General features: G+C 44.9%; 2 protein-coding genes and 1 pseudogene across 5 annotated transcripts in view; 1 reads left to right on the plus strand and 2 right to left on the minus strand.

The window, feature by feature from the left end:
- The window catches only part of SLC6A14 (solute carrier family 6 member 14), a 446,075-nt gene extending 439,743 nt beyond the window's left edge, over nt 1-6,332 (minus strand). For 2 of the 3 annotated variants that reach the window (XM_086387223.1, XM_086387225.1), the window contains exon 1: nt 6,193-6,331. The gene's annotated coding sequence lies outside the window, so the exon portion shown is untranslated. Of the gene's footprint in view, nt 1-4,747; nt 4,799-6,192 lie in introns of all 3 variants that reach the window. The other variant, XM_086387224.1, reaches the window with a different exon arrangement.
- On the plus strand, nt 5,504-7,232 carry LOC147341598 (uncharacterized; annotated as a pseudogene). Its single transcript, XR_015158769.1, has one exon. The product of XR_015158769.1 is annotated as an uncharacterized LOC147341598 (transcript).
- Nucleotides 7,233-12,119: 4,887 nt separating this feature from the next.
- LOC147341599 (endogenous retrovirus group K member 113 Env polyprotein-like) lies at nt 12,120-20,639 on the minus strand. The gene is made up of 4 exons (XM_086387171.1): nt 20,602-20,639; nt 20,042-20,147; nt 17,199-17,341; nt 12,120-14,344 (listed from the first exon to the last, which is right to left on the minus strand). Exons 1-4 carry the CDS (start codon nt 20,637-20,639, stop codon nt 13,216-13,218), a joined length of 1,416 nt encoding a protein of 471 aa, XP_086243297.1. The 3' UTR covers nt 12,120-13,215.
- Between the last annotated feature and the right edge of the window lie 1,154 nt (nt 20,640-21,793).

The following is a 21,793-nucleotide window of genomic DNA, read 5'->3' on the forward strand; positions in this document are numbered from 1 at the left end:
GTGGAAGCAACAGGCAGTGGTGTTCTGGGGCCTGGCTCGCCCATGGAGGAGCCCACGGCTGCTAGACCCTTGGGGGCTTGAGCTCAGCAGCTGCCATATTCAGGAACAAGGAGCAGATGCTCCAGCCCAGGGCCTGTGGCCAGGGGATCCTCGACCATCCTGCAGGAGGGAGGTACACCAGTGGGGTCCCTGAGGTCTCAGGGCCACTGGCGACCCAGGAACTGTTGCCCAGGCAGAGGCACTGTGCCTGGCCACCATGGACAAGGCCAAAAGGGGAAGAGGTGGCCACCCTGTCAGGGACAAACATCCAGCAGACAAGATGCGGAATTTTGCCTGATGAAGGCTTGGTCCCAGACCAAGACAAATGCATGTGCACTTTATGTCCGGGTTGGAGTTGAGTTTTTGTGTACATTTGCTTGTGCCAAAGAGTCTGGGTCCCATGCCCCACAGGATCCCGTGAAATCCTTCCTCTGCCTTAAGACACAGGGTATCCAGACCCACTCATGGTGGGATGAAACTGGCCCCAGAGCGTATGCTGAAGCTGAGTTGGGCGAAACCATCTGCAGCCAGCGAGGGGATCCAGGACTATTTTCCTTGGCGTTCTATTTCAGAAATGGAACTGTGCTGCCAGGTGAACCCCTATGCCTCACCCCCACCGCCCCACCGTGGAGGACCCAGGTCCTTTTCTTGGGGAGGACTGCTGTAATTTTTCACGAGGGGTCCATGTTCTGCATGTGCAGACATTGGTCCTGGGCACAGGGGCACAAGGAGACCACCTGTGCTAGCTGACCCATCAGACCCTATAGGTTGGTCAGGGACCAGTCCTAAGGGAGGCTCTGCCCACATAACCTCACCTGACAACATTTCGGGCAATTCAGTAGTGTGAAAGAAGGGGCATGGGGTGGGATTCAGCACCCTTCGAGGAGGGGTGAAAGCGAGGGGGTATGTTTGGAAGAGGTAGTGTTCCTGCATGGAAATTTCCTTCCAGTTGGAAGCCATCCCCCCTCAGCCCTGTCCCTTACCACAAAACCACCCCACCCCCTATCCCTCAGGCAGGTTAGAGCCAAGTAAAGGACAGGCATGAGCCACCCCAGAGCTTGCTCCAGAAGTGGCATTTTGGTTCAGCTGGTGACTAGAAGGCAGAGCCCAGTGCCTGGCAGGATGCACCAGACTCCTGGCCTTGGCAGACAAGCTGGAAGAGTAGTGGTCTTGAAAGAGAGGGAAGCAGGAGGCGTTTCTCTCAGTCCAATAGGGGTGAGTTTCAGGCAGCTTCTTCAGACCTCTTCTTCTTGATGTCCTGCCTGGGCTGCGGGTGCAAGCACAGGGTTGAGACCTGGAGAGCCAGAGCTGAATGGAAGGTAGGGCCTGCCCTCCTCTCGTTGCTGAACTGAGGCTCAGGACCTTTTGAGGAGAAGGCTGAAGCCTGCAAAGACGTGACCCGGGGATCCACTTGGCTGGGCTCTTCTCTGCTCTCTGGGACATGGCTCTGGGAGACCTGGGGACAAGAATGGCCAGAGCCAGAATGCTAGGCACCCTGGAAGATGACATTGCACCTGCCAATGAGATTCTTCGGCTTAGGACAAGGGCGCCTTCTGCGGTGCCTCCTGTATCCGGCGAGTACTGTTCCCTTTGGAGGCTGACTGGGAGCTATCCTTGGGCCTCGGGTTCCTTTGGCACTGGGTAGCCAGGATCCACATGTCATCTGCATTGGACAGAAGGTCACTAGGCCTGCCTCCGCCCCTGATGGCAGCGGAACTCCAGTTGTCCAGGGTGGTCTCTGCCTGGGCCATATAGCGGCCCAGAGAGAGGCTTCTGGGGCTCTGGGCCCACCCAGGCCCATCCTGCTCTGGCTCCCAGGGGAAGGGGCCTGTGGGCCAATGTCTGCAGCCCTGCACTGGGTTCCTTCAGAGCAGCTTCCTCTGGTCCCGCCCAGACATGGTGGCCACCAGGGTCCATGGAGACTGCACTTCCTGTACCCCACAGGGCAGTCACCCTGGCCGTGCCCCTTGTCCTGGTGGCGTCCCTGGAGCTTCCACAGCCCCACCCAGCCCTGGGGCCTGCTTCTCACACCTCCCTTGCAGAGCTTTGCACTTCCTGGAGGCCACTGTCCCTTGTCCCTTCAATCCCTTAAAATTCCTACACAGGAAGGGACAGTTCAGGGTTCACAGATTTGGTGGACCCGCTGTCCTGTTGATGCCAGCAGTGCACCAGAAATGGCCACCTGCCCTTCCCCTTCCCTCTCCCTAAGATGTTTCCCTCTGCCATTTGCTAAGGAAAAAAAAGAAATGTCAAGCCCTGTCTAACCTGGCCAAAGAGAGATGGCTCAACAGCGTGGCCACTACAGAGGGGCGTGCCTCAATGTCTGTCGCTCCAGTCTGCGGGCCTGGTCTCCATGGGGTCCTTTCAGTCTGCTCTCATCACAAAAGAGCAAAGACTCCCCATGCAGGCACCCAGCAGTGGACCTGCAGCAGTGTCTTTAGCACCTACATCTGCCTAAGACTTCGGGAAACATGCTGAGTGTGGGCAGACAGATCGAGTCACACCTGGCCAGTGGCTGGAGAGCCCCATTCTCATGGGTCACAGAGGGACACAAAGGATGGCAGCCCAGAGGCACTGGATGGGTGTCAACAGTTGATGTCAACTTTCTCTGGTCGGATGATGGATGGGTGGCCACCAAGGACCTGGCTCTTCTCCTACAGGGGCTCAGGGGGATTCAGGTGTGGATGGTGGCACACACGGGTCAGTCCAGAGCGGCACTGGGCATTGCAAAACAGCAGTTTCCACTAGTCCCGCCCAGACACGGTAGCCACCAGGGTCCAATGACTTCACCTCTGGCTATGTGTTACGTGGTAGCACAGTTGGTTATTTTCCTGGAGCCTGGAATTTTCCCAATTTCGGCTGCTCTTGGCCTAAACTTCACCAGGCCGGGCCAAGCTTGGACCCTGGGGGTGTGGAGGCAGAGCTGGTCCGTTGTCCTGCCTGGGACTCTGACTTCATTCTGCATAGTTTCTAAAAGAGAGTACAGTGTGCATGGGATGTGAGGATGAGTTCCTCACAATGGCAGCAGTGCACAAAAATGCCATCCTGCCCTTCTCCACCCCACCCCCCAATCCCTAAGACGTGTCCCTTTGCCCTATGCAAGGGGGAAAAAAACCTGTCCAACCCTTGTCCAAATTGACTCCAACGTGGCAGCTTACTGTCTTGGCCACATTTGGGGAGCCTTTCCATAGGTCAATGAGTGGAGCCTCATCCCTTTTGGGTCCTCGGCCTGCCTTGCTGACAAGAAAAGCAAAGGATCCTCATCCAGGAAGGTAGCAGTAGATCTGAACCTATCCCCTTTCCGTACCTGTGCCTTTAGCACTGGGGCAATGCAAGAGACCTCAGGAGACGTACCATGCATGGTCCTACCCCGTTTACTACTGCAGCTGAGGTACTGTCTCTAGAGTCACAGCAATGCCAGCCTGACGGTCGTACACACGGTCCATCCAGACAAGGTAGGTTCATGTCGGAGACAGCAAAGGACCCAGAGTTGCTGCAGGGCCACTCTGTTTACCACTGTTTAACACAGTGCCAGAGATTAAACACAAACTCCTCTAAATGAGTGCCAAAAGCCCCATCCTTAGGTAATGCAAGGTTCTAGCATTTCCTGTTTGAAAATATTTTGTGTTTCCCCCCTCAATCCACCCCTAATCACTAACGTAGAGTCTATGTATCATAAAAGAACAGATAATATTAATGGAAGTCTTTTAAGAAGAAAATCACCAGTATTTGGTAATTTGTTTCAATAGAGAAGATTTTTACCCCTTTTTCTCGGCAATGCAAAGGAAGGGTAACGCAAATATATCAAGGTTATTTTGTTTGGACCTTTTAATGTCTGGGTCTTAGTCTCCAGAGTTTCTTAGCCCATCTTGTGATGTATTGAGTAGGATGTCTCTATGCTTTCATTATACATTTATTGAGATATTCATCCTCTTCTGGAATCACTGGATCAAAGTCTATTATCAATACTTCTTGTCCATAATAATCAACTGAGTGCCTAATTCCTTGTTTCCAACTGATTTCAAGATCCTCCTGTTTGGAAAGACATCTGGGACCTCAAGCAGGTGGTCTATATGGTGTATTTTTATATGCCCAGGTGTTAACTTTGGTCAAAAAGGCACACCTTGTTTACAGCCTTGGGTAGGAAGTTTATGTGGCTCCAGACTTCTTTAAAATCATTGATTAGAACACGATACTATACCATTCAGTAAAACTGAGAAAGTTAATAAAATTGCTAACAATTAAGTGCCTTATGGATGATTTTTATAAGCCAATTTCATAAATAAATATCCAGCTAGTAACGTTTACAGGGTTCCAAGTGACCAATGACAAAAGAGTATATGCTTATATAATAATAATAATGTAAAAACACAATACAAAAATTTACAGGAGGAAAACTTTAAAATTCCTGTAAGACAGAAAAGTAGACTCAAACAAGAATAAAGATGTACTATATTCTCAAATAAAGACACTTAGGCTCAAGAACATATTGATTCATCAGTAAATCAAGCAATCCATTCGAATCTCAAAGAAAATCTAAAGGCTTTTCAAAACTTAGTTATTTTCCATTGTTCACAGGCAAAATAAGTAGGCAGGGATATCCAAGAGAGTTATGGCAATGAATAGCCATGTTGTGTGAGAACTACTCATACCATACGTGAAAATATATAGTAGAACACAAAGTTCAAGAACAGACCTGAAAACATACCAGAATTGAGTATACAATGAGGCAGCCTCCCAAATCAATGAGGACAGTCAGCTGTGGAACAAAGTGATACCCATTTAGAATAGGCTCATAGTGCCACACCTCTTACAATAAACCAGGATAAGCTGTACAGGGATCTAAGAATTAAACGGACAATACACAGAACCATACAACTATTTGCAGAAATAATGGGCAACATTCCTTTATAGCTGTGGAGCAAGAAAAGCCTATTCTACGTATGACTCAAAAATCCGTTAAAAAAAAAAAAAGATAAATGTGAACACATAAAATTTACCATGCTAACAATAACAAAAGCATACTCTAAGTTAGAAAAGCACTGACAAATGGGAAAAAAATTTAACTCACTTCAGTAGTCTTTCTAACATATAGAGAACTAGCTTCTAGATATCCGTTTAGAGACAGTAACAACCAAGAGAAAAAGAATTAATAGTTCACAAAAAAGAGTCACAAAAGGCTCTTAAATATATAAAAATATTCCCCAGCCACATATATGAATATTTATTATATAACATGTTAATATAAAGGAAATACAAACAAAAACTACACTATGGTATAATTTCATACAAAGTATGAATTCCCAACCAAGACCTGCCCTTTCGGATGGGCCTGTATTACCTGACAATCCCTCACCTCTAGAACTATCTCAAGTGGCCCCAAAACCCCTTTACCCATGCAATGCTTATAATCCCACTGTAAACAATGTACAGTCCTTTACATGAAAATCCCTGACCCTTTTATTTCGATTGCCCTCTCTTCCCTAGTGGCTCAGTCGGTAAAGAATCTGCCTGCAATGCGGGAGACCCAGGTTCCATCTCTGGGTTGGGAAGATAACCTGCAGGAGGGCATGACAACCCACTGCAGTATTCTTGCCTGTAGAATCCCCTGGACAGAGGAGCCTAACGGGCACAGTCCATGGGGTCGCAAAGAGTCGGACACGACTGAGCGACTAAGCACAGCACATTCTTCCACGTGGTTCAGTGATACGTAAAAATGGAGCTACATTTTTTTCTTTTTTTTTAGGTCAAAAACTCATGAAAGGAAATGCTACTTCTCTAGGGATGCATCCCGAGATGCCCAGTCCCCGTGGGCAGCACGTCAATCTCACTCGATGAAGAGGACTCCAGGGCGGCCACGTAAATGGGAAGGAAGGGAGAAGCAGCTGGCGAGCCTCCCACACTCCTCCGGCCCGCCCCGCCCACTGCCCATTGGGAACCGCTTCCAGGCCCATCGACCAGGAGGCCCGAGGGGCTCTACTTGGACCCTCTCCCTACTGTCGCGAGGGCACAGAACACAGACGGCAATACAATCCCCGTGCCCACGCTCACCCAGCCCAGGCTAAACGCCAAACCACAGCCCGGCCCACGCGGCACCCCCCTGCCCGTCTCCGCTTCCCCCGGCCGGCCGGGTTGCAGCCAACACTGGCCCACCTTGCACGCAGGGTACAGGCTGCTCAGACGTTAGAGGATGGGGAGGGTCCCTCCGGCCAGAAAGGGTGCCGGTCTGGCCCCGCGTCACCCCGCGTTGCCCCAGGGAAAGGACACGAAGGAGGCTGAGGGGACCAACGTGGCTTATGCCATGCTTCAGCGGGAAAGACCCGGTCCCCTCAGTTCCGCGCCGGTCCCCTCAGTTCCGCGCCGGAGCCAGCGAGGCTCGACTGCGACCCCCCCACCCCCACCCCTGCCGTAAAGCGTCGCCTGCGTTGTCCCGCGAATACGACCCCCGCCCCCGCCCCGTTGTGGGCGTCTCCTCTGGAGGTAGGGCGCTTAAGAGAGAGGGCAAGGGAATCTGGGTTCCTCGCTGTTGGCCCCGCCCAGGGGAGGGCTGAGACAGCCTCTAGCAGGAACCGCGAGTGCAAGAGGTGAGACTGGGGAAGTGCTAGGACACCTTGCGAGAGCCATCTTGTCCCCCTTGTAGGGTCCCTGCCTCCAACAACAGAAGTGAATGAACGGTAAAACAGAAATGTTACTGTTCTGAAGAAGTAATTCATAGGGCCTGGACTCCATCTTAGGCCTGTTCATGCTGATCATGCTTGGCCACCTTTCCAATGGACTCTGAACTCTGTGTTTAGTGCCTATGAAAACAACAACGGAAGGATAAGACCCCCTCCAGACAGGGGAACCTTGAAGATCGTATCTAGGTTACTCATCGCCTAAGAGAAAACATACACTAATCACCCTTTCTTCCAGACAGGCCATAAACTTTTCCATATCAATCAGAGTGTAACCTCGGGTTTATTGATTATTGGCTAATTGTTTGACTGTTTGAGCACGTGAGCACATAGCACGTGAATGATGGGGTTATTGGGATTGTATTTTCCTTGGTTTATGTAAGTCTCAAGGAATTTGGAGTGGTGGGTTCAGACACGTACACATGGGGTATAAAAGAGTTTCACAAATGCTGGTCGGGGTCCTTGGCTAAGAGGAGACCCTGCCTTGGGCGCACTTATGTAATAAACTGCACTCCACTATCTGCATTGTCCTTCTGAGTGAGTTTGTTTCCCCGAATGCGTGGCTACAACAGTTTAACGGTGTCAAAACTATTTAGAGAAAAAAGTTTAAATAAGTACACTTTCAGACGATTTTATAAGTTTGTATCCTTCATCAGTTGCTCAGTCCACAGCAGCATGCTAGGTTTGCCGGTCCTTCACCATCTCCTAGAGTTTGCTCAAGCTCAACTGCATTGAGTCGGTGTTGCCATCCAACCATCTCATTGTCTATGGTCCCTTTCTCCTCCCACCTTCAATCTTTCCCAGCATGAGGGTCTTTTCCAGTGAGTCACCTCTTCGCATCAGGTGACCAAAGTATTGGAGCTTTTCAGCATCATTCCTTCCAATGAATATTCAGGACTGATTCCTTTAGGATTGACTGGTTTGATCTCCTTGCAGTCCTAGGAACTCTAAACAGTCTTCTCCAACATGGTAGTTCAAAAGCATCTATTCTTCTATTGTCGGCTTTCTTTATGGTCCAACTCTCACATCCCTACATGACTACTGGAAAAACCATAGCTTTGACTAGACGGACTTTTGTCTGCAAAGTAATGTCTCTGCTTTTTAATATGCTGTCTACGTTGGTCATAACTTTTCTTCCAAGAAGCAAGCATATTTTCATTTCATGGCTGCAGTCACCATCTGCAGTGATTTTGGAGCCCCCAAAAATAAAGTCTGTCACTGTTTGCATTTTTCCCCATCTACTTGCCATGAAGTAATGTGACTAGATGCCATGATCTTTGTCTTTTCAGTGTTGAGTTTTAAGCCAGTCTTTTCACTTTCCTCTTTTACCTTCATCAAGAGGCTCTTTAGTTCCTCTTTGCTTTCTACCATAAGGATGGTGTCATCTGCATATCTGAGGTTATTGATATTTCTCCCAGCAAACTTGATTCCAGCTTGGGATTCATCCCAAGTACAGGTATTTCACATGATGTACTCTGCATATAAGTTAAATAAGCGGGGTGACAATATCCAGCCTTGACATACTCCTTTCCCAATTTGGAACCAGTTTATTGTTCCACATCTGGTTCTATTGCTTATTGACCTGCATACAAATTTCTCAGGAGGCAGGTAAGGTGGTCTGGTATTCCCATCTCTTTAAGAATTTTCCACAGTTTGTTGTGATCCACACAGTCAAAGGCTTTAGTGAAGTCAGTGAAAGAGAAGTAGATGCTTTTCTTGAATTCTCTTACTTTTTCTATGATCCAATGGATGTTGGAAATTTGATCTCTGGTTCCTCTACCTTTTCTAAATCCAGATTGAACATCTGTAAGTTTTTGGTTCACGTACTGTTGAAGCCTAGCATGGTGGAGTTTGAGCATTAATTTTCTAGCGTGTGAGATGAGTATAATTGTGCAGTAGTTTGAACATTCTTTGGCATTGCCCTTCATTAGGAATGGAATGAAAACTGACCTTTTCAAGTCCTGTGGCCACTGCTGAGTTTTCCAAATTTGCTGGCATATTGAGTGCAGCACTTTCACAGCATCATCTTTTAGGATTTGAAATAGCTCAGCTGGAATTCCATCACCTTCATTAACTTTGTTCATAGTGATGCTTCCTAAGGCCCACTTGACCTCACACTCCAGGATGTCTGACTTTAGGTGAGTTATCACATTATTGTGGTTATCCAGGTCATTAAAATCTTTTTTGAATCATTCTACTGTGTATTCTTCCCACCTTTCTGCTTTAGTTAGATCCGTACCATTGCTGTCCTTTATTGTGTCCCTCTTTGTATTTTATTTTATCCTTCATATAGTTGAGGTTATTATTACTTAAATTACTCTGACCTTAGGTGAGAGGCAGTGTCCCAAGAGCAGAAACTCCTTGGCCTCTGTCACCTCCCACTCTTTGTCATGGGCCTGCTAGGGAGCTGCTGCCTCTTAAGCGGGTTTTCCTAGCGTTTTCTCAGGTGGTGTCCACATCGCCTTGGTTGGGGGGGACATCCTGGGTCCTAAAGAGTCACAGTGACAAACATGTTTCTCCTGCCTGAAGGGTGCCTTGTCTAATTTTTTCCTGTAGAAGAAAAGAACATTCTCCTCTAGTGAAATAACATTCAAATAAAGGAGACATGGGCTTCCCCGTGGCTCACCAGTAAAGAATCCACTTGCAAATCAGAAGATCGGGGTTCCTTCCCTGGGTATGGAAGATCCCCTGGAGAAGGAAATGGCAACCCACTCCAGTATTCTTGCCTGAAGAATCCCATGGACAGAGGAGCCTAGCGGACTACAGTCCATGATGTCGCAAAGAGTCAGATACAACTGAAATAACTTAGTAGACAGAGGAGACACGTGTAGCACAAACAAGAAAAGGAAGATAACAGATAATGCCTCCACTCAGAGATGGCAGATGTTAAATCTGGCCTTGTGTCCACTGGATACCTCTGTGTCCACCTCTGTTCCTTACAGAGGTGTTAGTGGAGCTTAGAAAGTGGGAGATTGATACAAATAAAGATTGTCTCTAGGAGCATGAGTAACATTCAGCATTTTAGTGGTTAAAATGATCAAGACTATAAAGATGTTTTTATTAACTGATTATTTCCATTGACAAATGTAATTCAAGCTTGATTACTTTTTAAGAAGAAACATCATCACAAATGCAGTTTTTCAAGGGAGAACTGAAGTCACCCCTACCCAGATCTATTCCCCAGTGTAACCACCCTTCAAAGAAACAATTGAAGTAAACCTGTGGGCTCTGCACCCACTGCAGGGCAGCACAACTGGCTTGCTGCCTGCCCCTAATGCCTCAGGATTTCCTGCCCCCATTCTGCTCCCCACACAGGACCTGCACAGGCTCAGGGCCCCCAAGATCACCTGCTGTCTGACTAGTCCCAATCTTGGCTCAGAATCTCTCAGCCCTTTTTCTCCCCATTCTGTTTTTTTGGGCAGAGGTGGTGGGAATTTCCAGAGCAGAAAGGAGAAGGACAATGAGGACCCTCAGGTGCTTAGTTTTGCCCAGGCAGTTGCCTCCATGCATTTTAGGTCAACACAGGAAATTACACAAAACCCTGCAGCCTTCAACTCCTAAGGAGTGAAGGGAGGGTTCATGCCCTGCTACAATTTTCCCACCTTGTTGAGGGTGGAAAGGGAAGGGAGTGTCCATGTCCTCTCCAGGTGGAAGTACCTGACCAGCCCCTGGGCTCTGGATCTCAGCTGCCCTCTAGATTCCTCCATGAGTTTCTTTTCCTTCACTCTAGTTAGTAGTGGCTATTTCTCCAGACTTTATTTTTCTGGGCTAAAATCACTGCAGATGGTGACTGCAACCATGAAATTAAAAGACGCTTACTCCTTGGAAGGAAAGTTATGACCAACCTACATAGCATATTCAAAAGCAGAGACATTACTTTACCAACAAAGGTTCGTCTAGTCAAGGGTATGGTTTTTCCTGTGGTCATGTATGGCTGTGAGAGTTGGACTGTGAAGAAGGGTGAGTGCCGAAGAATTGATGCTTTTGAACTGTGGTGTTGGAGAAGACTCTTGAGAGTCCCTTGGACTGCAAGGAGATCCAACCAGTCCATTCTGAAGGAGATCAGCCCTGGGATTTCTTTGGAAGGAATGATGCTAAAGCTGAAACTCCAGTACTTTGTCCACCTCATGCGAAGAGTTGACTCATTGGAAAAGACTCTGATGCTGGGAGGGATTGGGGGCAGGTGGAGAAGGGGACGACAGAGGATGAGATGGCTGGATGGCATCACTGACTCGATGGACGTGAGTCTGAGTGAACTCTGGGAGTTGGTGATGGACAGGGAGGCCTGGCGTGCTGTGATTCATGGGGTCGCAAAGAGTCGGACACGACTGAGCAACTGATCTGATCTGATTTCTCCACACAGAGATCCAAGTCAAAGTGTTTTTTTCTGTGTCTCTTCCCTGCATGAACACAGACTTAATAACTACTCATTGTGCCTGGAAATTGAGGTCCAAAGAGGCTACATGGTTTTGCCACCTGGTTCATGGTGGGGCTCTCATGGTGCAGATCCACTGCTCTCTGCATGCAAATGGCCACTGAGTGCAAGAGCAGATGTTCAACATCAGTAGTCATTAGAGAAATCAACATGAAAATCCAAAGAGATACCACTTTACATCTACCAGGGCAGCTCTAATTTGAAAAATGAAAATAAGAAGTGTAATAAGGATATTCAGAAATTGAACTCCTCATACACTTCTGGTGAGAATGTAAAATGATGGGGAGACTCTAGAAAGTAGTTTGGCACTTCCACCAAAATTTCGACCTAGAGTGACCACATGAGCAGCACTTCCACTCCTAGACGTATATCCCAGAGAATTGAAATCAAATATTCAAAAAAAGTTGTTCATGAATGTTTATGGAAGCATTATTCAAAGCCAAAAGGGAGGAAAAAACCCAGATGTCCATTGACTTTTGAGTTTTTATGCAAACTATGCTATCCCCCTACCATGGATTTTTATTTAACTATAATATGAAACAAAGCAGTGATACATGCTGAAATACAGATTAATCTTGGAAACGTGATACATGAGAAAAGCTAGATACCAAAGAACACACATTGTAAGATCTCATTCACTTAAACTATCCAGAACAGGGAAATCTACAGAGATAAAACATCAACTCATGGTTGTCAGAGGCTTGTGAGAAGGGAATGTTGGGAAGAAACCATTTTCTCTACCTTTTTAGGTTCATCTGGCTGCTGCTGCTGCCAAGTCGCTTCAGTTGTGTCCGACTCTGTGAGACCCCATAGACGGCAGCCCACCAGGCTCCCCCATCCCTGGGATTCTCCAGGCAAGAACACTGGAGTGGGTTGTCATTTCCTGCCGGAGCCAGCCGGCAAAGTCGATCAGGTCCCGAGAACGTGCACGACGGGGCTAAGAAAGAAACTAAAGCAAGAGACTACAAAGATGGGGTCGAGAGGTTCAGACACGTCACAACGAAGGGACGCAGTCTGACACCAACTTTATTCAACATCTCATATTTATACAGAAAAGCGTGAGAAAGACAAGACAGTTGACATTTTTTCTTGGTTGGCCTATACATCTTACAAACAGTCACAAGAAATCTTGAGAGCATGGGAATGGCTCCCTGTTATTATTTCTTACACCAGATAACATTTCTCTGTGCATGAGAAGTTTGCACAGAACTCCAGGTGCCTGCAGTAAATAAGCGCCTAATCTCTGGGATGGCGGGACAGAGAGCTATGTTTGCAAGCAAACCCTCAAGGACTGAGGCAGCTCCCAGAGCTGTGTCCTTCGGACAAAGGACCCCGTTCTCACGGGCAGCTCCCCGCATCTCCCCCTTTCTTTTTATATAGGCACACGCTTATATTCCTTTAACTGCAGACCATTTCCATAGATGGAAGCCTTTATGATCCATAGATCATCAATCAGTTTTTTAATTAAACAAGGTGCAAGAAATAAAACAGTTAAAATTATTAAGAATAGTCCTCCCATGGCTGCTCCCAAGTACCAAATACTATTGACAGTAGGTACATGTCGAAAAAGTTCTTTAACAAAAGACTCAGCTCTTTTTGCAACATCCAAATCAGGTCTGGGTGCATTTTCAATGTTCATTATTTCCTGATGTAGATGCAGCAAATCTAAGGAAATATTTTCATTATGCCAAATACCTTCTAAATGAGCTTTCACCTTATCCCAAGCAGTTATACTACCATTATATTTTTTGGGAGTAACACAGATCCATCGAAAATCAGCATGACATTGTACTCGTAATCTCAACTTTATACTTTGAACCTCTTCACCTAAATATTTTACAACATCATAAAGGGCATTCAATCGATCCTCTAGCTTTTTGTCAATATCTTCTTGAGTCCCCAGGGCAACGGATGCATTTTGTGCCAGATTATTAACAAAAGTTGCAGTTTGCACTGATTGTGCCAAGGACAGGGCTGCAGTAATCGAGGAAGCAATAAGAGTTACCAAAGCTACAAATCCCAGAATTATTAACCCTATTCCCCTGCGATAACGCATTAAAGCACCCTCTACTTCTCTCCAAAGTTCAAGTCCCTTTCATCATACCAAGACCCATTAATCTTTACAGGAACCATAACAAAAGCAGGCTGTCTTAAGACTAGAACCCTAGTTTGATTAGTAATTCCCCTAACACAGTTAGTCAAAGTACAATTGTTACAAGTTACATTATAATTTTGTAACCCAGGTTGTATTTTTACAGATCCTACTAGTAAAGCATAAGGGTGAGGCACACATGCACGAGGGTATCTCATGGTGAGATTCCACAAATGACCGTGTCTCACTTTCGATCCCACCTGAAGGTAGGAACCCTCACATCCAAGGGCGGCAGCTAGTTTCCAGATTTCTGTTTGGAACACTTTAGAGCCACCCAAGTTCCAAATACGGGATGCAAAGTTCCTATTATCTTGAGCTCCAGGGTTTCGGGCCAAGTCTGGAGACCAGTCCCACAATGACTCATTTGTCCCAAATATGTTATAAACCATAGCAGTTCCATCTCGACACAGTTTCCATGGTGCAGCAGTGACTCTTCCCCTTGTTCCAAAGTCGCAGAAAGGAATATCTAAAGGACCAGTTCCATTACGACGTTGAGGAATTCCAGACTCTTTCGTTACTCCAGGAATATACAGGCTCCAACCATTGTCAAAATCAGCATATCCGGACTCCCCAACAAAAAGACATCCTGTTGAATTAAAATATCTAGACAGACAAATAGGTAAGCGATCAAACACTCCATGATAAGAGAAATTAACTTGATTAGGAATAATATGTTTATCTGAAAAACCACCCAAAGCCACAGTATCATTAGTGTATAAGGGAATAGACCGACCCTCCCAGCCCATGGGTTGGAGAAGGGGAGGATCAGGAAAATAAGCCCAGTAAGCACTTGAATATTCTTCAGAGTGTGCAGTGTTAATCTGATTTAAGATAATTAATAAGGTTATCAGGAAGCTTAAAGGCGATATCAGATCGCCCTGCACCGCAACACGATTCTGTGCCTCTCGCATCAATGCCTGAAGTTGTTGCCGAGATGGTAATTCATCATGCTCTTGAATTGTCAATCTCCTCATCTGATTTGCTAGAGACTGTCTCCGCCGTGCGTACCAACCTTTCCGGCAGCCAGCGCGGCGCTTCGGCATCCTGTGGGAAAACACAAACATGCCCTCGTCCCCAGATTAGTACTGGATCTGGTCCATACCATTTTCCCACAAGTGGATCTTTCCAAAAGACTTTAGGTCTTATTGTTTGTGCATCAAAGTTCCAAAATTGCTGTGCTGCTGAACGGCCACTTATATCCAATTGTAAAAAATTTAGAACAAATAAAGCATAGTTTAGAGAGTTGGAGGGGGTATTGGGATACAATTCCCCCTTCTTTAGTTTTTGCAATTGATGTTTGAGAGTTTGATGTGCCCATTCAATAATTTCTTGACCTTGAGGATTATAAGGGATACCTGTTTTATGTGAGATAGACAATTGCGTACAAAATAATTGAAAAATTTTTTCAGTGTATCCTGGACCATTGTCTGTTTTTATGGTTTTAGGGGTTCCCATAACAGCAAAACATTTAACCCAATGAGCTATACAATGTTTGCTAGCTTCTCCGGATTGTAAAGAGGCATGTAAAAAGCCGGAGAAGGTGTCAATAGTAACATGAACAAATTTTTGTTTACCAAATTCAGGAATATGGGTAACATCCATTTGCCATATATCGTTTGGCAACAATCCTCGAGGATTAACTCCATAGTGGGGGACGCTAAAAAATTGAGGACATGTTTGACATTGCTTAACAATCTGTCTGGCAGCTTCTCGAGTAATGCCAAATTGAAGTCTTAAGCTATTGCTGTTTTGATGGTGTAAGCTGTGGGAAGTTTTTGCCATTTGTTCCAGTGAAGGAAATATCATACGTGTAGCTTCATCAGCCAAAGCATTGCCTCGTGCTAAAGGTCCAGGAAGTCCAGAGTGAGCACGAATATGACCAAAATAGCATTTATTAACTCTGGAGCAAATTAAATGTTGTATATCACGAAAAAGAGTTTGGATAGTAGAATTCAGGGTACCAATAAATGGAACAGTCTCAATAGTGTTTAAGGCTCTTATGATATATTGACTGTCAGAATATAAATTAAATGGAGCAGAAATTTGTAATAAAGCCTGAAAAACGGCAAATAGTTCTACTTCTTGAGCAGACTTATAATTAGTATGCCAGGTGGTAGTATTGTCCTGTATAATCAAACTAGCTATTCCATTAGAAGAGCCATCAGTAAATACAGTTAGGGCGTCAGCAAGGGGCTGAGAAACAACGATTTTTGGGAAGAGAAATTGGTGATAATGAGCAAATTGCAAAATTTTATCTGAGGGATAATGATTATCAAGCTGTCCACTAAAACCAGCTAAGGCAATAATCCTTGTAATGCCGTGGCCAAAGTTATGCCTTGAACGTATGAAGGGCCGATATCAGCACAAATCCATATATAGTCAGATAAGCCTCCCTTTTTCCTGTAAGGTCTCAGGGCAGCTTGACAAGCCGAATTGGCATTCTCATAAGCAAGCTGTTTAGTCAACACCATCCCCGCCTGCTCATCCCCTATCATTTTACCAATTGTCTCAAGCAGGTGGGCAACAAAATCCTGATATGGCTCATCTGGCCCCTGGCGAATTTTAGATAAATCTTCAGTCTTTTTATCAGAATTTGGAAGCTTTTTCCATGCTTGTAGAGCTGCAGCACTAATCTGAGGGTAGGCTCCAGGTAAATAATTAAGTTGACTATTAGTGTCTCGATATTTTCCCTCTCCCACCATCATTTCATAAGTGGTGTTCAGTCCCTGTTGCCGATTGATATCGGCTGTGATCCCACATTGCTCAGCAAACTCAGATTTCCATAGTAAATAATCTCTTCCAGATAAACAAGCTCGAGCAACCTGTTTCCAATCATTAGGTGGCAGATTTTGATTTCTTAAAGCCTCTATAATAGCCTGAGTAAACGGCGCAGTCAGGCCATATTGTGCACAAGTCATTTTTAACTCTTTCAGTTGCTTAAAGGGCAGCGGCTCATAATACCTCTGCTGTTGAGCATTTTCAAACACTGGATAGATTCCTGAAAACCCGGGAATATGTTCTCCTTCTTTATTAGCTCGCTTAATTGCTTGTTGAAGAGGAGATAATAATATCTCACTTTTAATTTTTATGTTTTCACCGGGCAAAGAAGCAGGGATAGATATAAGCTCTCGCGGTTCTACGAAAGGCGGAGGTGGATTGAGTCCAGCAAGAACCGAGGGAGGATATGCTGGAGGCGCAGGCTGGCTGGAGTGGGAGTCTCCCTGTTCATCCTTTTTTACTGCTATAACAATCTTCTGAATTAAATTCTCCAGCTGTTCTTTAGAAAGCCCTGAATGCTTTAATTCCCCTTTTCCTGAGGGGGATTCCATGTTAACCATCATCTCCCAAGGCATATCCTTTCTATGGTACTGAGCCGCTTGTTCATTTAACTCTTTCTGTTCATCAGAGCTTAACACATCATCACTCCCTCCAGCCTTATAAGCTGTTCCCTCAGGCACAGCATAAAGCGGCTCAGGTGGAGGGGCAGAAGGCTCTGTAACTTTGGGTCCTGTGGAATCCCTGAGAGCCATTTGAATTTTATGTCCCTCATGTTCAGGATCCAGGCAGTCTCTTATGAGAGTCCACAAAGAAAAAGCATCCACAGGAACACGATTGGGACCATGTAAGGAATAATATGTCTGCAATTGTTTTCCTACCTTTTTCCAAGTTTCCAGACTAACTGTTCCTTCCTCTGGAAACCAAGGACAAACCTCTTCTATAAAAAGTAAAAACTTTTCTAGCTGTAACTTATTTACATGAATTCCCCTACCTTTTAACATAGTTTTCAACATATGTACAAATAACTGGCGGCTATTGCCTTGTCCCATGATTTATTACTCTCGACAATCACCCTCCCTGCCCTTTACTTTTAATTACTTAGGAATTCCTCTTTACTTACCTCAATCTTGGCGGGCAGCGGCCGTCGTCGCACTCCGATTCTCGAGTCCCTGTTTGGGTGCCACCTGCCGGAGCCAGCCAGCAAAGTCGATCAGGTCCCGAGAACGTGCACGGCGGGGCTAAGAAAGAAACTAAAGCAAGAGACTACAAAGATGGGGTCGAGAGGTTCAGACACGTCACCACAAAGGGACGCAGTCTGACACCAACTTTATTCAACATCTCATATTTATACAGAAAAGCGTGAGAAAGACAAGACAGTTGACATTTTTTCTTGGTTGGCCTATACATCTTACAAACAGTCACAAGAAATCTTGAGAGCATGGGAATGGCTCCCTGTTATTATTTCTTACACCAGATAACATTTCTCTGTGCATGAGAAGTTTGCACAGAACTCCAGGTGCCTGCAGTAAATAAGCGCCTAATCTCTGGGGTGGCGGGACAGAGAGCTATGTTTGCAAGCAAACCCTCAAGGACTGAGGCAGTTCCCAGAGCTGTGTCCTTCGGACAAAGGACCCCGTTCTCACTGGCAGCTCCCCGCAATTTCCTACTCCAATGCATGAAAGTGAAAAGTGAAAGTGAAGTCGCTCAGTCGTGTCCGACTCTTAGCGACCCCATGGACTGCAGCCTATCAGGCTCCTCCATCCATGGGATTTTCCAGGCAAAAGTACTGGAGTGGGGTGCCATTGCCTTCTCCTAGGGGCCTTAAAATTAATTAACAGTAAATTAACAGGAGAAAGGTTTACTAACTATGTAGGAACTTTCAGATGAAGAGGCTCCCTAAAGGGCTAGAGATAGGGGTTTATATATCAACTTTTCCAGGGGCTTGGTGGATTAGAACTTCAGAGGATGAAAGCATCTGATGAGGCTTATTTATGCAGTCTTTTGAAATGTTCCCTGGTAGCTTAGTTGGTAAAGACTTCACTTGCAGTGCAAGACCTGAGTCTGATCCCTGGGTCAGGAAGATCCCCTGGAGAAGGAGATGGCAACCCACTCCAGTATTCTTGCCTACAGAATGCAATGGACAGAAGAGCCTGGCAGGCAACAGTCCATGGAGTCACAAAGAGTTGGAAGGACTTAGCAACTAAACCACTAAACCAATGTCCAAGTTCAGGCCTCCCTGATCAGAGACATACATTCCACCCCCACCCCCACCTCCTGGCAATGCGGGTGAGGTTGTAACAGCTGTCTCTTAGAAAGTTCAGCTTTAGTCAGATAAGGCAAGTTCAGAAATGATTTATTTCTGCCTTTCTTGTAGCTCAGATGTTTTCAATTTGAACTTCTCTTTGTACCATTCAGGTGGGTTATCAGTCCCATCAGGAGAATAGGCAGTCGTTGATAATAAGTATAGACTTTCTTTGGGGGTGCTGAAAATGTCCTAAAATTTATTGAGGTCATGGATCCACAATTTTCTGAATATACTAAAAATCAGTAACCAGTACATTTTAATATTGTCAATTACATGGTATGTGAAGAGCATATCAAAAATTTAAATAGTAAGCCAGCACATACATTTAATAAAATTTCAGTAAAAGGTCGATGGAAAATTTTATAATGTGGGTGAATTAAGGTTAGAATACTACAACTCACTGATCAGCCTTTACATTAAAGTGTGGGTTACAACGTGGGTGTTCAGATATGATACAATAGGGGTACGAAGCATCACATCTAAAATGTTCTTGCTAAAATAACTGAGCCTGCATCTAGCCAAGTTCATAGATTTCACTAAGGAATGTTCTGTTTCTAATGGACCTGTTCAGGACAGGATACTGCTAAGTCACTTCAGTCATGTCTGACTCTGTGCGACCCCATAGACGGCAGCTCACCAGGCTCCGCTGTCCCTGGGATTCTCCAGGCAAGAACACTGGAGTGGGTTACCATTTCCTTCTCCAATGCATGAAAGTGAAAAGTGAAAGTGAAGTCGTTCAGTTGTATCCAACTCTTAGCAACTCCATGGACTGCAGCCTACCAGGCTCCTCCATCCATGGGATTTTCCAGGCAAGAGTACTGGAATGGGGTGCCATTGCCTTCTCCTCAGGACAGGATGCATATAGATAAATACAGAATGTGAGTAATTCTACGGGACAAATAATCCAATCTTTTCATCAAAAGAATAGCAAAAAAAAAGAAGAGCAGGGGCTGTTATAGGTGAAAAGAGGACTAAGTCCTATTTCAATTAGTGCTATGTAAGTTTCCTGTTCAGATCCTAATAAGAACAAATCTAATTTAAGAGAGATATTTAGATCAAATAGGGATATTGGACATGGATGGCTTCATGTGGCTCTAGGGAATAATTGTAATTTTTCTTAGATGTAGTAATAGTATTTTGGTTATATATTTTAAAGTCATATTTGTTATAGTTTATGTTACAGTAGAGTATGTGGAGGAAATAACTTCTTTAGGTATACACATGGTATAGTAAAATACCAGGAATATGCTTTGGAATATGTTAGAAAAAAAAAAAAAACCTTGAAGACATGTTGATTGTTAAAACTGCTTAACTGACATAGAATTCTTGTTATGTTGTTGTATAGGCTTTGTTTGAAATGATTCATGATAAAGAGCTAAAACTGTCCAAAAGCAACTATGCAATCAAAACTGATAAGTCACAGCATTCTGAGTATGCTATTGAGTAATATGGGTGAAAATACCAACCTGAAAGAGTTGATTCTGGTTGCATTACAAAGATGTAGTTGGTTGTATCTCCAGTTAGGACTGGAAACAGGTGATTTTTAAATAGTGTAGAATTATTCAACTGCTTAATTATAGTATAGGGTATCTATTTCTAATGATCCCTGTGTGAGAATGTAAATATGGAGACGAAGTTCTGGAGGATACATACTGTACATTTAACAGGGTCAGCTCTGAGAATGGCATGAACTGGGGCTGGTGGCCAAAGGTAATCTTCATCATTTGCTGAACACCTACTATGGGCCAGCTACTCTTCTTCATACTAGAAATACAGATATGAAAGAGACATAAATCTCTGCTCACATGGGGCTCACGTTCTAGTGGGGGAGACTGAAAAGTAAGCCCAATGAGATTCAGGTATACCCTGATAGATAATGATGCCTGATGTCACCACAGAAAAGCAGAGCAGGGGAACTGGGCAGGGGGAGAGGGAGGGGGAGGGACCTGCATTTGCAAGCAGGTTGTTTGACCAAGGCCTCCCTGAGAAGGGGACATAAAGGCCTGAGGATGTGACCAGGTGGTGTGGGGATGTCCCTGTGGAAATCTGGGGCATCATCCTGTGAGGATCATATCCTGTGTGCCGCTTATGAAGTTATGCTGTTAGATCATTTAGATAGTTACTAATCAAATAGTCATTTACCCTCCAGTTTTGAAGCAAGAGGATCTGTGATGTATTCTGTTAGTTTGTTATTGGTCAGGGTTAGGGCCTGAATTACCTTGATGATTCACATATTAGGGTTTGGTTGAAGACCATTGCCACTTTGAATAAATCCAGGTTTTTGTCATGTGTACAAAGAGTGTGCTCCTGTAATATGGATTCTTTTGGAATAGGTATACAGATTGGTCCCTACAGAGCATCTGACTTAAGTGGCTCCATAGTGTTTTGTAACTTGTTTCTAGCTACGTGACTGAGAGTGCTGAGCAAACCCTCAACTGTCATTTGTCCCTTGAATGTCTCCAGAACACTCATCCCTCATGGGAATCAATAAGTTATAAGTGTGAGAATGTTTGTGTATCTGTGGATGCAAAGCTAATAGGTTATTTATTTCAGGAACCTCAGGGCCAGTATTTAAGTAAGCAGAAGGCTCATCACTATGTTTCACCATAAACCTCAATCCCAGCAAACTACTCTATGAAGTTACTAAATGGTCACAGTGTTACAACACAATGTCTTTGCAGTATAAAGTCCAGACCATCTGTCCATTTAGGCTTATTTCTTCTCAGGGTAAGTAGTGGCTGGCTGGATTTTTTTTTTTTTTGGAACTAGAAGACTGGTGTGTTTTTGTTTTGCTTTTTATGTTTTTCTTGCTGAATTCCTACTGAGGGAAATTAATTTGCATCTGTGGCAAAGGTATTCAACCATATTTTCTTTCTTTTCAGGTGCAGTTAAGAGAATCAAAGGGCGTTGCCTTGGTGTGGGCCCAGAGTGTAAACACAGACAAAGAGCAGACACTGACTTCACACTTCTGATAGGTATGTAATACAGGCCTCAATTGTGCTTTGTTTCCCCCTTCTGTACACTAGGCTCCTCTCTCAAGGCAGGTCTCTCACCGAATTTCCTTGAGTTATTGTCTTGTTAGTAGTGTGTTCAGGTGTGTTCAGTCGCTATAGTTGTTCATCGTAATGGTCAGAAGAGTTCTGCCTGTGGGATTCAAATATCAACCTATTTGTATGTTCCAACAGCACTGAACTCCTTTTAAACTCAAAGTCCAGAAAATGCCAGTATTTTACTGGAGCTGATTTGACACATCTGATAGGTATGGAATAGAACTCCCAGGCTTACTTAGTGTTTTACTCCTTTGCGTTTTACAAAGATGAGTTTCTGAAGATTTTAATAGATTTTATACTGATTCCAGGGAGGTGGGTTCTTAATGCTAAGACTGTGCAAAAGCAGGGTTATTTCAGAAA

Source organism: Bos grunniens, chromosome X (assembly GCF_055505025.1).
Source record: "Bos grunniens cultivar Pamir isolate PY7600 chromosome X, Bosgru_T2T1.0, whole genome shotgun sequence".
Lineage (NCBI taxonomy): Eukaryota > Metazoa > Chordata > Mammalia > Artiodactyla > Bovidae > Bos > Bos grunniens.